At 47.4% G+C, this 16,942-nt stretch overlaps 1 protein-coding gene across 1 annotated transcript in view; it reads left to right on the plus strand.

Moving 5' to 3' along the window:
• Positions 1–2,331: 2,331 nt before the first annotated feature.
• The window catches only part of GDF11 (growth differentiation factor 11), a 373,379-nt gene continuing 358,768 nt past the window's right edge, over positions 2,332–16,942 (plus strand). The window contains 2 exon segments of the mRNA XM_029594790.1: positions 2,332–2,937; positions 2,939–2,963. Of these exon segments, the coding sequence (XP_029450650.1) occupies positions 2,557–2,937; positions 2,939–2,963 (406 nt within the window). The 5' untranslated portion in view covers positions 2,332–2,556.

The following is a 16,942-nucleotide window of genomic DNA, read 5'->3' on the forward strand; positions in this document are numbered from 1 at the left end:
TAAATAACATGTATGCTAGGCAGAGGGTGGAATTGCTTGCTGTTAAGACTTCCTTCAGACTGTTCGCAGCCAGAATTTTAGTTTTCTCCCCCCCTGCAACCTTTGAACAACTAGAGAGAAGAGACTCATGTCCCGAGGGAATGCACCGTTCCCACTAAAACCGAGCCCAATTCTACCCTTCGAGTTGCAGGAGAATCTCAGGTGTCAGCAGTAATGCGAGCCCTAGAGATAGTTTCGCCTGTCATCACGGTGTCACGCTGTCTCTCTGGGAAACGGGGACCCTGGAATAACCAGCTGAGTGCTGGGTCCCATCTGCATTTCACTCTCTTTACCTTGGCTGTAAACTTCTGGAAGCCCCCTTTGCAAATCTTCTGGTTACCACTCAATAACATGTATCATTTAGGTAGCACTGTCAATGTTCAAATTCCTATACAAGCTACTAGATCTCTTCAGAGCACACAGTTCGCTCATCTTGGACAGCACACACGGCACTTTCCGTCCTTTCTCGTTTTGCTTAATTCCAGCCCTGGTCTTAGGAAATCTGGACATCAGGTTCGACCAACCTCTCCATCTGACCTTGAGTACATTCCTTAAACTACCCACGCTGACGTTCAAAGCTATAAACCGTCCGAGGAAGGAGAATTATCTTGGTACAGCAAAGTATATATTCGGATGATTTGAATTTTTTTTGTACCCTGCATTTTCTTCATAGGGGTGGAATGGAAATGAATTTTGGAGGGGTGAAGAGCAGGCAGATTAGCCCGTTATTTGAATTTGGTTTCCTGGTGGACGGTACGGATTGCATTTTGCTATGTACCAGGCTGGAAAGGAGACTCACCGGGCAGCCCAGTGCACCCCCTTTTCCTGGCTGCTCCTGGAACACAGACCGAATCATTTATATAACAAAGTGCAAACGTTTCAAGGGGAGCTTTCCAAGAGAAACAAAGCTACACTCTTGCTCTCATATTTTTCCCGTGCTCATCAGGTTTTTCGGGTAAGAAAGCCTCAAGCTGGCCGGAAGCTTTATTTACAGAAAAAGAAATAAAACAAAAAAACAAACACAAAACGAGCACGGTCTGCCTTTCTCCATGAAAGTTGCAAGTTGGGAAGAGGGGGAAAAAAAAAAAAGTCTGCACCGATTTAACTTTTTTTTTTTCCTTCTTTTTACCAGCATTAAAGCGTCCCAGAGAAAAAGAAGAAAAATACTGCAGGTTGAAAAAGGGGCCAGTAAAACATCCAACGAGCCATTTCTGCACAGATCCGCCGGGACATCTCACACACACACACAGAGCGCAATAAATCCCCCCGAGTCTGTAAACTGCAGAGAGCTGAGGGCAGGAGCGCCGCTTCCCCTGTGCCCTGCAGGCTGCAGCTGCAAAATACGATCACAAATGCAGGCTCCATTTGCCCAACATTTTGTGCACTTTATTAGGGTTCTTTGATTGAGCTGGGGAGGGGGAAGGACAGGGGCAATGTTTGCAGAAATTCTTTTGCGTGCACATACTGGACAAGACGGTACCCTCGAAATTATTCTCTACCTACGCTTTTACCTCCCCTAACCTCTCTCATATGCGTGTAAGTTTATTGTCACCATTTGTTTGTTTTTGGTTTTTTTTTTTGGGAGGGGAAGGTTACAACTTCTGCATCATTGTTTTGTAACCTGCTAGGGGGGGCAGGGGTGGTCAGTGGCAATCATCTAACCAGGGCGGGTGCTTCTATACTGCTCCCAGTAGAAAAATAATACTAAAAAGTGGACAATAAATGTAGAGAAAAACAGATATAGAAAACTTAAAGTATGGAAACGATGCTGTTAATATTCCTTTATCTACACAGAGAACCTTTTCTGCCTATCAGCTGCCATTTTTTCTAGGGGGGGGGGGTGCGTGCTCCGGGAAAGGGGGGGGGGGTGGCAAAGGAAGGTAAATATTTAACAGCTTAGGCTTGTATAAATCAATCTAGGCGTTTCACAAAGCCCGTATCCCGTTCAGGATGAGTTTTCGACCCCCCCCTCGCCTGCAGCCTCACACGGTGCAGATGAATCGCGGTAAAGCGCAGAAACGCCTGCAGAATTGTATCCGCACCTCCGAGGAGAGAGGGGTGGAAGGGGTGGGGGGTGGCTGGCGAGAGAAAGAGCAGGGCTGCCTCTTTAAGAGCTGTCAGAGTGAGTGGCCGCAGGGATGGAGTAAGCGAGAGGCTGCGACACCAGGGCGCTCTCCCCGCTCGCTCCCTTTACCACGCTGGGAGTCCTCGGCAGGGCTCTTTTGTTAACTCCTCAGCCAATCCCGGCCCGGTACGACATCGACCGGTTTGGATATAAAAAGCGGAGGGCCCTTCTTTTTCCTGCATCAGTAGAATTCACCCAACTCCGGCAGAACCTCCTCAAACAATCACAACACAGCATCTGTTCAACACCCACCTACCCCCCCGACCCCCTTCCACCTCTCCTTCCAAAAGAAGGACTAGAGAGAGACAGACAGACAGACAGACAGACAGACCCGCGGCGTGAGGAGAAAAAAAAAACCAAAACCCCCCAAAAAGGTGAAAGCAGGAGCGGCAATGCTGAGGGCACCGTCTCCTCTCCTCCTGTGCGTGCTGGTGCTCTCCCTGGAGGTCTCCAGCGGGGGTGACGACAAGGCGGGCTCGGAGCCAGCGGACCCCGAGGGCGAGCCCCCGGCGGCGGCGGAGGGCGAGGAGCAGGCATGCCCGGTCTGCCTGTGGAGGAAGCACAGCAAGGAGATGAGGCTGGAGAGCATCAAGTCGCAGATCCTGAGCAAACTCCGGCTGAAGGAGGCGCCCAACATCAGCCGGGAAGTGGTGAACCAGCTGCTGCCCAAGGCGCCCCCGCTGCAGCAGATCCTGGACCAGCACGACTTCCAGGGGGACTCCTTCCAGCACGACGACTTCCTGGAGGAGGACGAGTACCACGCCACCACCGAAAACTGTCATCAGCATGGCCCAGGAAAGTAAGTGCCCGCTCTCTCCTCTGACCTCCCCCCCCCCCACCCCCTTCCACCTTCTTGTTTAACCTTTAGCGGTATGCAAATGCCGGCAATGACGTTGCTGCTAGCGCCAAAAAAAACCCAAACAAACAAGAAAAGCCGCGACCCTGCCTAACTGTACCTGAAAGTGCGGCGCCCGGGGGGGGGGGGAGCCGCGATGGCTTTCTTTAGCTAGAAGAGCAAGGTGCGGAAAGGGAGCGAAGAGCTCCTTCGGATGTTAGGGTCACTCCGGTTGATCGGGGGTTCCCCCCTCCCCCTTCATAAATTGCGCGGAAGTTGAGTTCCTGCCATGGCACTCGCGCGTTCTTGTGCTAGAAGTGCCGCTGGGTCGCGCTTTGGTTTCGGGTCGGAAGGGAGCAGCCTTTACTTCCCCCGGTCGCTCCTCGGCTTCAGCCAGGGAGCACAAACGGCTCTCCCCCCCCCCCCACCCCCTCACCCCTAACTTGCCCGTTATCCGAACAGATGACACCTATAGGCGGGGAATGCCGCGCATCGGCACAGAACTCTTCAACCAGCAATTCCCTTTCTACCTGTTATAAGCTCCTGACACCTAAAGCAGCAGAGGCCCAGCGCGTCGCTCCCTAATTCCAGGTCAAAGCGCACTTTTAGGTGACGGACCTGAGAACCTGCTGTGAATCTGTGCGGCTCAGCTTTTCTCCACTGCTAAGACAAAAGTCATAGGGAGCCTTTCTTATGTAAAACGTGGGCGAATCCTGACTCCTAGTGGTGCTCGCGTGGCATTTCTGGCGTGCAGCGCATGTTCTTTAAATGTTTCGGGACATCAGGTGCTCTTTCATTCAGTGTTTTGTTTGATTTGTTGGAGGGTAGCTGCAACACGCCCCATTAAACAAGTCGCTGCAATTGTCCATCACAGTGCTGTCATTTAGCAGCGAAGCCTGTAACGGCGGCAGTGCAAGGTTTTGGATATATTATTCCTATAAATGCTCCCGAGGAAGCAACGTGCCTGGGGTTTTTATTTTTATTTTTTTTGTGTGTGTGGTTTTTTTTTTTTTTTCTTTTATTTCTTCTGCGGCGTAACAAATATCCGTCAAGTTTGGAAACAAAACGTGCCAATGCATGGCAAGAGCTGAACAGATGGGGGGGGGAGGGAAAACCGCCCGGCTGAGATGTCAGTTGCTGTCACGCCTCACTCGGGACCTGTCACAAGTGGGGACGCGCTCGGGAGCCTGGGTTTGCAGGCGCCTCCTGCGGCCGGGCTTGCCCCGAGTGGGGCTGCCGAAGCCTGGCTCAAACATGCTTGCATGCCACTTTTGTGTTGAGTCATCATGCTTCATGGGGTTTTAATTTTCCCTTTCAACATATTTGCATTTACTGTTTGCCTAAGCTGTGCTGCGAAAAGCGCTCTCATTATTCAACTGTCACTCTTCGCCGTCTCTCTTCGCAGTCCTCCCCCCCCCCCCCTTTGTTACCTCCTTCTTTCTGCCCTCCCTTTCTCTCCTCATTATAGTCGGTCTTTTTAAACAGCCCATCTCGCCCTTTATCTTTCTGCCTTCCCCTTCTGTTTTGGGTTTTTTTTTTGTTTCTTCTTCTCGCTAGAGTCCATATTTCTATCCCGTTTAGCTAATTGCTGCAGTTTTTAAGCAATGCCCTGTGCATACTGGCCAACGCTGAAATCTTGTTCACCCTAGTTCTCTCTTTCTTCCTCAATTTCCTGAAAGCCGGCGTGGAGGGAAGAAGAGCACCCTGGAGATGTCTTTTGTATCACTCCGTTTATTGCATTTTTGAAAGCTGAACCATCTTGTGTGTGTGTGTTTCTTGTGTTCAGGAGCGAGCAGATTCATTAGGGAGAGACTCCAGAGCTCCAGCAGGACATGCTTTGGATTCATTTGGCAGGGAAGAATGCGTTGCAAAGCATTTCCTACCGGACAGCCCCCCCCCCCCCACCCCCGTATCGATTCCAGCTCAGGGCACGCAGGGAGCAAAAGTTGAGTGACACCCACTTCCTCAACCAAAGAGCGGATCGTGTGCCCCTCGGGGATTTTTAAAGTATTTATTTTTGGATACAGTATCACTCAGATTTGAAGTTATGTGGCAGCAGCAGGGTGACAAGTACACCATTTCATTCCACCTCTGTGGTGAACACAGCAGCCAGCCAGGTGCTTACATATGTAGAAATAAAGGGCAACACACATAGATATATATTTTACTGAGCTAGATGCATTTGTGACCAGCTTTCCTGACCCGTGCTTCCTCCATCAGGTTAGTTTAGACTGAGCTAAGAAACACTGACCTGATGAAGGGAGTGCATGCAGTCCTTCAGAAAGTTAGTCACTAAGGTGTTAAGTTAGTCCAATAAAAAGGTGTCACTTGCAATTTGTTGGTTAACCTTTATTCTGCACCTGAAAATGAAAAATAGCCTTAGTTCCCTTCTCACCACGTGGGAGGATTCAAGAGCTGTGAACCCACCAACGAACCTCTCACCTCGCAATCAAGGTGTCAGAATAAATCCTGCAGCCATTGGACAACCTTTCGGTAGCTTGTTTATTCCATATATTAACATCATTTTGTTTCAAAGAAAAAAAAAAAACACCCACAACATATGTCAAATGAAGTTCAAAGAAGCTGGCTTAGCTGAACTTTAGCTGTAGCAGTGGCTGCCTGCACGGCACTGGTGACGCAACACTGCATTCCAGCTTTAGTCAGGGCCAGTGCTTCCACTAGGCAAACTGGGTGGTTGCTTACAGTGCCAGCGTTGTGGGAGCCACAAAATCCCACTGTTATAGGGCCCGGAGGGGGTGCTGTGCCAGAATCAATGCTGTCAAAGAAGGGAGTGCTGTGCTAGAGCCATTGCCGCCAGCAGGTGGGAATGCTGTATTGGAGTTGCCACCAATAGCTCATTTTGGGGGAGTGTGTGTGTGTGTGTGTGTGTGTGGGGCAGGAGGTGCAGGACTGAAAGTTCACCTAGGGCACCAAATCCTCTTGCACCTGCCTTACTGTAGTGCACCGCTTAAAGCTCTAAAGAGGAAAGAGCAAACCATGTACCTATGTCTATTCAGCTGTGGTGTTTACTGTGAGCCCGTGCACATGACCTAAATGACTGCATACACACACATACAAACATGTTCCTTCTCAGTTCTAAATGAAGACTAATGGTCTTTGCCTTCATTGGTGCCTTGGATTCAATTTCTCTGAAAGGTGCAGGTTACAGCGGAGGAGACAATGGCTCCACCTTCCTTTGCCCACCTGCCATTTTCCTCCTCTCTGACTTGGTTTGCCACTCTTTTAGGCACAGTAACTCTCCTGCTTTCCGCTTTTCCTGACTTTTTCTTGTGATTTTTGTTAAAAAAAAAAAAAAATTTAAAAGTATTATGGGCACTGCCAGTGCATATTCAGATCTCCTTCCTGGAGGTCCCGCTTAGCTGCTTGGACTGTATTCATACTTTGGATCATCGGGATGACGCAAACCTGAGTTGCTGATTATGAACAGCAAAGCAATCCCCCAATTTATGAAAATCCTTCACTGGATTACACATCTGAGTAAAACAGAAATCAGTGTCTGTTAATGACTGAGTAAGAATCCATTTTCCCTAAGCAGTATTTTTTCTCGCTTCAGTTTCAAACTTATCTCCATGCTGAGCCTATTTGTAAGCAGGGTCAAAGGAACTAGTAAGTAACTTGTACATTGTACATTGTACAGGAATTAGTAACTGTGACTAATTACATTTATTAGGTAACTTTTAAAACACTATGTGGCAGTAAAAATTAAGTGCTGTATAATTTGTTTGTTAAAACAAAACTCCATCCTCTGAGTGCTGTGTTGTATTCCCAGTGTACATGGAACAAGTCTTATTATTCACCCTTTATCAATTATGTTACTGTTACATCTTTTTAAGAAATTCTTTCTACAGTTCTCCAGTAATTCCCCTGAACTCCCTGACAGCAACCATGACTGCAAGAGTCACAAATTGGGCTGGGCGGATGGCTTGGTGTTAGTGCTGTGCGCTGTCATTCAGAAAGCCTGAGCTCAATTCCCGGGTGAGGATGGCCGGGGGGCGGGGGGTGGGATGCTGGGGAGTGCTAGCCATTGTGCAACAGCAGCATCTACTGACCGGACTCTATGTGCACTAGTACTGGGTTCAGGAAAGATGACTGGCACTGTGATGGGGGGAAGGGCTCTTTAACATACAACAGACAGGGAGGAGTGGTCAAAAAATGGAAGATCCATAAGCTAAGGCAAGTAAGAGCAAACAGTTTATTCAACTTTCAAAAAGGCTCTTTAAAACATGGGGCAAAATCATGGCTAAGATACAACTGAAGGTTCCGGGTGATGTAGAAATCATGTCTGATTAAGGAGGAGGAAACTGCTGGTCAAAATAAAGTCATGCATTACATTGCACTTTCTGGATCTGATTGACCCGTATGAGTAACAATGGTATACATATAGCATCTCGCACGCTCTGCTTGAACCAGTCAGATTCCATTCCACATGAGGTCATTTGTGACACAATGCCAAACATGGTTAGTTTCATGAATCAGGGGCATTACTTTAAATCTTTTTTTTTAATAATGAAAATGTTTACTGTACAAGGTGAGTTTTGCTATGTGAAATATGATGGCAGATGAGGTTCATAAGGCTCATGTTTAATGCCATAGATCTCAGTTGAACTTAAGAACAGGAGAAGATAAGATTTGGGCTAAACCAAAGGTCCCATCAAGCCCGGTATCCTGTTTCCGACAGCGCCAAAGGGTTAACCACAAGTACCTGGCAGGATCCCAAAGATCAATAAGATTTCTCCAAGTCCACCTTAATAATGGCTTATGAACTTTTCTTCCAGGAACATGTCCAAGCCTTGTTTAAACCCAGCTACACTAAGGGCTGGCTTTCTCTTCACTTCTTCAAAAATGAAGATCCTCTGTGCTTATCCTAGTTTTTTTTTTTTTTTTAATTCTTATAGTGTTTTTCCCTCCTCCTCTACCTCCTATGGGAGGCTGCTACATGCATCCTCTCTGAGAAGAAATGCTTTCTGCTGTTACTCGTGAACCTATCCCCATAGTGCCTCATACAATGGCTTCTAAGTTCTAGAACTTTCTTTCCACTGATAAATATTTGTCTCTCATGTATTATTTGTACCTCTGAAGAACTCCAAGTTCTCTGTCATATCCCCCCATCTCTCCTCTCCTCTTGGGTATATATATAGGTCTCTAAAATCTCATCTCATAGGGATTTTGGTGCAGAATTTGCACCCTACTTGTGGTGTGTACTTTGACAGTTTTCTTTTAATAACATTATGCTATCACTACTTTAAAGATTAATTGTCACACTCCAGTTAATTATTAAAGTGTAACATTTAATTGTTAATTCATTCGTCTGTGTTTCAGTTACTATTTTTTTTTTTTGGATGATTGCTGCAGTTCTTCCCGTTAGAATAGACTGATCCAAAGGGTTGCAGTGATCTCATTTCCACCAGGCTGTCTAACAAATCCAGGATTTATAGCCCTGAGAACATCAGAAATCAAAATTCCCTAAATGCTCTGGGAACAGTGCACAGGTTGCCTGCTTCTAAGAACATAAGAACATGCCATACTGGGTCAGCCCAAGGGTCCATCAAGCCCAGCATCCTGTTTCCAACAGTGGCCAATTCAGGCCATAAGAACCTGGCAAGTACCCAAAAACTAAGTCTATTCCATGTTACCATTGCTAATGGCAGTGGCTATTTTCTAAGTCAACTTAATTAATAGCAGGTAATGGACTTCTCCTCCAAGAACTTATCCAAATCTTTTTTAAACACAGCTATACTAACTGCACTAACCACATCCTCTGGCAACAAATTCCAGAGTTTAATTGTGCGTTGAGTGAAAAAGAACTTTCTCCGATTAGTTTTAAATGTGCCCCATGCTAACTTCATGGAGTGCCCCCTAGTCTTTCTATTATCTGAAAGAGTAAATAACCGATTCACATCTACCCGTTCTAGACCTCTCATGATTTTAAACATCTCTATCATATCCCCCCTCAGCCGTCTCTTCTCCAAGCTGAAACGTCCTAACCTCTTTAGTCTTTCCTCATAGGGGAACTGTTCCATCCCCTTTATCATTTTGGTCGCCCTTCTCTGTACCTTCTCCATCGCAACTATAACTTTTTTGAGATGTGGCGACCAGAATTGTACACAGTATTCAAGATGCGGTCTCACCATGGAGCGATACAGAGGCATGATGACATTTTCAATCCACTCAATGACTGTCAAATGTACCCCACGCTCCCAGTTGCTGTTGGACTCACTCGGGTCACAACCTTCTCTTTGTGGCATCAGAATGACCTGGTGTATAAATTTCAAGCTGGAAAACCAGATCTAATCCCACTTTCAGTGTGATAAGAAGGGAAGACTAAAAAAGGCAGAGACAAGTTGAGCATAGGGATGTATTAGTGACCCTTGTAAACGTTTATTGTTGAGATTGCTCAGTGGTAGAATTGCACACTGTCATGTAGAGGACTTAGGTTCATAGCTTGGGTCAAGTCTTCTGTTCCCTGAGTTGGCCAGGGCTGAGAATTCTGCTGGGGCAGCATATACAACCCCTGGGGGTGGGAAGGGTCTCAGCCATTGCTCAACATTGACCCCGACTGGCTGGACTTAGGATGCAAAGATACCAGCCTCTGGTGTGAGAGCCACAGGCTGAGGTGAATAGATGGGGGAGGGGGCGGAGGTTATACAAATAGGGGGAAAACCCTGGGTACTTGTGACTGAAGGCTCATGATGTCAGCTCAATAGAGGCTGATTCTGACCAAGCTGGAAGCACAAAGGAGCAGGAGGAAACTGCCAGGCCAAAAATACAATTTAAAATTCTTATCATCCGGCCTGTGAGCCCAGTTATATTTATTGGCTCTGTGTTTGACTTGTGGATTTGTTTATATTTAGGTGGCTGCAGGATAAAGAACATTTTGCAAACAAGAAATGAAAGCAGCATGTTCTCCTTATTGGGCTGGGATCTTATATTCTGCCTGGCTGAGCGCTGCAAAAACAAGGCACTGAGAACTGCCTATTGCCCCCTAGCAACCTGAAATTTTGTGGTAAAAAGCGAGAAATGCTGGCTTTTATTTCTTTTCTATAATTAGATGATTTATAATAGCACGCATGACCTCAAGGTTAGGTGCTCCCTACTTGTTAGTACTTTGTTGTGCTGATCAACTGTTCTAGTCATTCATTCAATGTCAAGAAATACCTGCCCCGCATCAATCATTATTACATAAACAACATGAGCAAAACCAGACCACGAAAAGGGAGGGAAAGGAGGGAGGTGCGTAAAACCTGACCACAGGCAGGAAATGCTACAGTTAGGAGAGAATTTCCAAAATACTAAGTACCTTTTCATGTCATATTATAGCTAGCTACAGGCTAGGGATTAAGAGAAAGACTTTTTGTTGGCCCATATATTATAAACTTTCGAATAATAGAAGGACTAGGGGGCATTCCATGAAGTTAGCAAGTAGCACATTTAAGACTAATCGGAGAAAATTCTTTTTCACTCAACGCACAATAAAGCTCTGGAATTTGTTGCCAGAGGATGTGGTTAGTGCAGTTAGTGTAGCTGGGTTCAAAAAAGGTTTGGATAAGTTCTTGGAGGAGAAGTCCATTAATGGCTATTAATCAAGTTTACTTAGGGAATAGCCACCGCTATTACTGGCATCAGTAGCATGGGATCTTCCTGGTGTTTGGGTAATTGCCAGGTTCTTGTGGCCTGGATTGGCCTCTGTTGGAAACAGGATGCTGGGCTTGATGGACCCTTGGTCTGACCCAGCATGGCAATTTCTTATGTTCTTAAAGTGCCGGCAGTTTTCAAAGTAAGATGTTTTGCAGCATATGACTTAATGGTGCCAGGCTCTGTGGCTTACTCCAGGCCAAGGTTTCCTAGAATAGGGCTGGTGGTGTAGTCCAGGGCTCAGCGCCAAAGGACTAATCAGGCAGGGGACATCAGGTAGGCCTGAATTCTTAGTGTGACTACAGCAACGTAAGACTTACAGTAACAACAAGTGACCAGCAGGAAAATCTTCAGAGGGGTAGCCATGTTAGTGTGGCGTGGCAAAAATGACAAGAGGCGGGCGGCACTTTCTAGACTCGAGCAACCTATGGAGGCATGAGCTTTCGAGGACTGGAGTTTGCTTCATCAGATGCATGCAGTATGGGAGGTGGGTAAATATCCATCTTCATGCATCTGACCAAGCGGACTGTCCTCGAAAGCTCATGCCTCAATCAATTGGTTAGTCTAGAAGGTGCCGCCCACCTCTGTCAGTGATCAGCAAGGAAGGGTGCTCTCAGTTTATGGAAATATCACGGCAAAACCGTTTGATCCCCTTGTACCCTTACCTTCTGACTCAGTGCTCTGGCTGGTTTGGATTCTTTCAGAAGCCTAAACTGCACACTATGTACATTTTTAAACGTATTACTTATTGATTTAAAGGTAAATTTTAAAACCGGCGTGTGGGCATCCATGTGCGCACAGTTCCCGGCGCGCTCCAATAAAGGAGCGGACTGGGAGGGAACGTCCTAAATCCCCTAGCTAACCTGCCTCCCTTTTCCCCTATCCGCCCCGACCCCTAAAACCCCACAAACTACCCTTCTTTTTTTTTGTTGTATTTCTTACCCGTGGTCCGGAGCAGGCAGTAAGTTGATTGGGTCTGGCATTCCTAGTGCGCGCATCAGCGGGACGGTGCCTTAATGGCGCCGTCCCAGCCCGCCCACGACCCGCCCAGACTCCGCCTCCGCCCCGCCCCTTTTGGCTCGCACCGTTCTAGAGCGCGCGCCGGGAGATAAACGTGTGGCCGCGGGCCATTTAAAATATGTGCGGCGCAGGGCTTTTAAAATTTAGCCCTGTAATGTACACTGTTTTGATTGTGCAGAAAATCGGTGTGGTAAATAAAACGACCAATTTCGTTTCCAACTATTACTTACTCCCTCCGTCACACCTGAACATGCTACTCCTCCAGGGCCGGCGCATCCCCAACAGGCAAACCGGGCGGTCTCCTAGGGCAACAGCCATTAGGGGGCGGCAAAGAGCAGTCATGTGGGGGGGGGGGGGGGGCCGAGAGAGAGCCCATCCTGCTCAGGGCCGAGAGAAGCAGAGTCTCGGCGGGCCATGAGTGGTACCTCTGTTTCTGTGTGTGTGTGTACAAGAGAGCAATGGTGTTAATGAGAGAGAGGGAGGGAGCCTGGTGTGTGTATTAATGATACAAGGAAACTTAAGTGTATGTAAGAGAGGGGGGGGGGGGGGGCTGTCTGAGTGAATGAGGCTGGGGCTGGAGCCAGGGCCTAGACCGGGGCAGAAGGGTCACCTATGGCCCCTAATGCCCTTGCACCGGCCCTGCACACCTCTACTGTTCCCTAATTTCGCCATCATACCTGAGCCAGCCTGACCTGAGCTGCCCACCCCTGAACAGTTTAGTAGTGTAGGGGAGGAGGGTTTTTTTTTTTTTCCCAGGAACTCACTTCATTCGTTCTCCGAGTACCGGGGCAATTTTGAATAAAGGGTGTAGTTGCAAAGTACATGAACACTTTTACCCTGGGCAGCCAGGCAGCTTCATTTTGTAACTTAGCCAGCGTAAAGGGTGCATGGGGATCCCCCCACTTGTGGTGTGCCGGCTGTTTGTGTGGGTGGCTGGCAGGCGGGGGGAGCAGGAGAAGGGAATAAAATACTGCCCAGACTTTTTGAGACTTTCATGTACACATGTGGTTTTATTCCCCTGACCTAACGACACTTCCCATTCCAGAAATACCTCTTTATAACTTGGCTAAATGTGACCGCACCGCGGAAGCCCTGGGGTACTTTTTACCCAAATAAAGAGTCGTTTTGCGACAGGCCAGGTTAGCCAGGTAAATGACTTTGAAAATTCCCTCATTCATTTCCAGTGAGAGACGTAAGCTGCTTCTGATGATGGGGGGAGACACAGCGAGAGAGGGTGAGAAAGCAGCAAGTCTTATGTTTTTTTTCCTTCAAGGAATCCAAAGTGCATCAGAACCCAAACAATGAAAAGCAGAGGGAAGACCAGGAGAAGCCCGTACAGGGGGCAAGGTTTGTGGCCCCCCCTGTAAACATTAACTTTTGGTCTCTTCTGGGTGTGTGCGTCAAGCCCCTGCAGCTTTTATTTTTTTTGGGCAAGCAGTAATTTGAAAAATCTGTCCTTTGGTTCACTGAAAGGCAGTGCTGGCAAATTGCCCCTTGTCACACTTAAACTTTCTATTGTCCAGCGTCTGAAAAGGGGAAGGAGGCTGGAGGGAACTTTGAGGAAGAGGGGGGGGGGGGGGGGTGAAGGCGAGAGAGTGAAGGAGGGGAGGGGAAGCTTAAACAGTTTTGACAGTTGTACGCAGGGAAAGCCTTGCCTCATGCCCTGATGGTTCAAAGACCTCGGAGATTTCCATGGCCTCCCCTGCTGGGGCTTGTTGGTTTAGATAATTCGTGACAGTGACTCTGCGCTGGGCCTCAAAAGAAAGATCGCCTCTCCAGGCACGTGGTTAAGTGACACAAGAGGTGCCTGGAGGAGGGTGGGGGAGGATTGCTAACTCTCTCTCCCAGTAAAGAATTCATCTCTCTAATTTAGCCTTTCCCCGGGGGGGGGGAAGATGATCTCAAAATCAACTAAACAGAATCTATAAGATTAAGAGATTCATTGTTTGTATTTTAGTGCAGTTTCAGACTTGATGTGTTCCTTTAATTCAAGAGTCATGAAAGACCATGTATGTATGGAAAACATAAGTTAGGAACATTACTTTCAATCAGCCTATGCAATAGGCTACTAACTTACGTCTGTTCATATTTCTTACAGGCCGATACAGTACAGTGTGCTCCGGCGGAGCACACTGTTAACCCGCGATTGGACGCACGTTTTCGATGCTCTAGCTTTACCCCTTATTCAGTAAGGGGTAAAACCGCATCGAAAACGCGCGTCCAACCCCCCCCCCAAACCTAATAGCGCCCACAACATGCAAATGCATATTGATGGCCCTATTAGGTATTCCCGCGCGATACAGTAAGTAAAATGTGCAGCCAAGCCGCACATTTTACTTTCAGAAATTAGCGCCTACCCAAAGGTAGGCGTTAATTTCTCCGGGCACTGGGAAAGTGCACAGAAAAGCAGTAAAAACTGCTTTTCTGTGCACCCTCCGACTTAATATCATGGCGCTATTAAGTCTGAGGTCCTGAAAGTTAAAAAAAAAAAAATTGAAATCGGCCCGTGGCTTGAAAACCGGACGCTCAATTTTGCCAGTGTCCGGTTTCCGAACCCGTGGCTGTCAGTAGGTTTGAGAACCGACGCCGGCAAAATTGAGCGTCGGCTGTCAAACCCTCTGACAGCCGCCGCTCCTGTCCAAAAAGAGGCGCTAGGGATGCGCTAGTGTCCCTAGCGCCTCTTTTTGCCGCGGGCCCTCATTTAAATACAGAATCGCGTGCACAGGAGAGTGGCCTGTGCGCGAGCCGGGAGAGCGGGCGTTTGCCCGCTCTCCCACAACTTTTACTTTATCAGCCCGTTAGTTATTAAGCCTCAAAAAGGCCAGCAGTATGTCTTTAAATCAGGACTATTAGAAAGCTCCCTCTCTCCTTCAAGTACTGTGAAAAGTGACTTAACATTGTAAAAATAAGTGTGCTTTGCTACCAGACACTGTACCGATTCCTGCACATCTTCTAGTTTTTGCACATTTCGTGTAAAGTTGTGGGTTTGTTGTCTTAGTCCACTTAGGGGCAACAAAGAAATGCCAGGGGGAATCTTGCAGGCCCACAGGGTCTTTGCACTTTCTAGCTGCGGGCCTGCAAGATCATTTTCAAAGGGAAAGTCCCTGCAGAGTTTCAGCTGAAAATGTGGACCAGCAGGGAAAGGTATCTTGAAGCAGGTGCAAAATGTGCCCCAGAAAGTACAGGTGGAGATTTCAGAGTGAAAGTCCTGTGTGTACGTTCGCTTCCTCGACCTGTCCCTGCCCCTTTCATCACACAGGGAAAAGTATACGCGGTGAACAACTGTGCACACTTTTACCTGCTCTGGGGGGGGGAGGAGCGGGGAGACAGTATTCAACCTTTTTTTTTTTTTAAATGTGAGTAAACCTGCATTTACCAGCATAGAAACTTTATTACCCCCATAGAAATAAAGCTCAGTAAAGAAGCTGTGTGTGTTGCCTTTTTATTTGACTCAATACACATGTAACTAGCTTTCCTGAGCTTTGCTCGGCACTGACCTGATGAAGGATGCATATTAACCATACTAGTCTGCTATTAGAGGGGGCGGCACAATAAATTACCCTCAGCAGAGCGCACCGTGGAATCCACAGTTCTGCGCATAAGTTTTGTTGCACAAACTTTACTGCTGATGAAGAAAGAAGCTTTCTGTACAAAACAAGTGAATACAACAATCGGGCGAATTTTCAGAAGCCCGTGCGCATAAAAACGGGGGAGTTACACACGTGGCCGGGCCTTGCGCGTGCCACGTGCATTTTCGGAAGGGTCCGGCCACACACACAAACCCCGTTACGCGCCGAAGTGCTGGGCCTTTCCAAGGGGGCGGGCAGGGAGCATGGTCTGGGCAGAGAGGGGCGGGGGCGGGCCGGGACAGTGCCATTCCATACTGTCACGGGGAAGCGCGCACTGGCAGCCGGCTGGCGCACAGAGATTACTTCTGCTCCCAAGGAGCAGTAAGTAATCGAATAAAAAAAAAAAGTTAAGTAGCTAGGAAGGGGTTAGGGGTTAGGGGTCAGGGAAGAGAGAGGAAAGGGGAGGAAGGTTAGGTAGAGATATAGGGAAGTTCCCTCTCAGTCCGCTCCTTAATTGGAACGGACTGGGAGGGAACTAGGGAAGTCCTACTCCCATCACTGCGCATGGCCTTTTAAATTCCCCCCCCCCCCGCGCGCGGAGAAGGCCATCTGCCCGCCAACGCACGCCTGTTATAAAATAGCCGCGCCCATGTGCGCGCGCTGAGAACTGCGGGCACATGGATGCGCGCGGGTCTTAAAATCGAATGCACGTGGATGCGCGCGGGTCTTAAAATCGACCCCAACGTGCGTACAGGTTGGTGCCCTCTCATGCAAACTCATGCTAATTAAGGGGTAGATTTTAAAAAGCATTTACTCGAGCAAAACTGGTTTTTGCTCGAGTAAATACACTTTACTCAAGTAAGTGGGCTTTTCAAAATTGCTACAATATATGCCATTGAATTGTCCATAGGATTTACTCAAGTAAGTGCACTTTACTCGAGTAAATAGCTTTTGAAAATTGCTACGATAGTATGTCACATTTACATGCGTAACTCCTTTGAAAATGACCCCCTAAGGCATTAGCGATTACTCCCTCCCACCCCAATGCAGAGAGAAGCGCTGGCTTACATCGTGTTTTCTGAGTGCTGGAAATGTAACTTCTAGTCCAAGGTAGAGTAAAGTTTCCAGTGCTAACATCGGTCTCTGGGCGGAAGCTGGAGTTCCGGTGCCAAGCCTAAAATAGGATTTATGAGCACAACAAATGTTTTCTGTGCTGAAAGCATTTTTGTGTGCATAAATGATATTTTCTGCACATAAAAAAATTTTAAAAGACGCAAAAGTGCTTGCTTTTTGTTGTGCTCCTAAAATACGAGTCCAAGAGACCTTTTTTTTTTTTTCCCGCTGGAGTTAAAATGCGCGCTTAGCCTAAACAAAAGGCTAAACACAGATTTTAACTTGAGTTTCAAGTTGCTTTCTAACTTCCCATGCATTTGCGGACCATTTGCGTACTGCATGGAGAGTTACACTTTTTCCGTACGGGTTCATAAAATGTGTGCTGAATTTCAAGCGCACGGTTCTGCTGCACTCCTTTTTACATTGGGCCCAGAAAGAGAGAGACAGACAGAGAAAAAGATAAACAAACAGTGGGGCAGAGAGAGAAAGAAGTTTATTGACAGTCTGAGGACTGAACACTTGGGACAGGCTTGTTTGCATTTTCTTTCTGTTTATTTTGTTGTTGTACTTCATTTCTGCCCTTCTAGT

The sequence above is a fragment of the Rhinatrema bivittatum genome, chromosome 3 (genome assembly GCF_901001135.1).
Source record: "Rhinatrema bivittatum chromosome 3, aRhiBiv1.1, whole genome shotgun sequence".
Lineage (NCBI taxonomy): Eukaryota > Metazoa > Chordata > Amphibia > Gymnophiona > Rhinatrematidae > Rhinatrema > Rhinatrema bivittatum.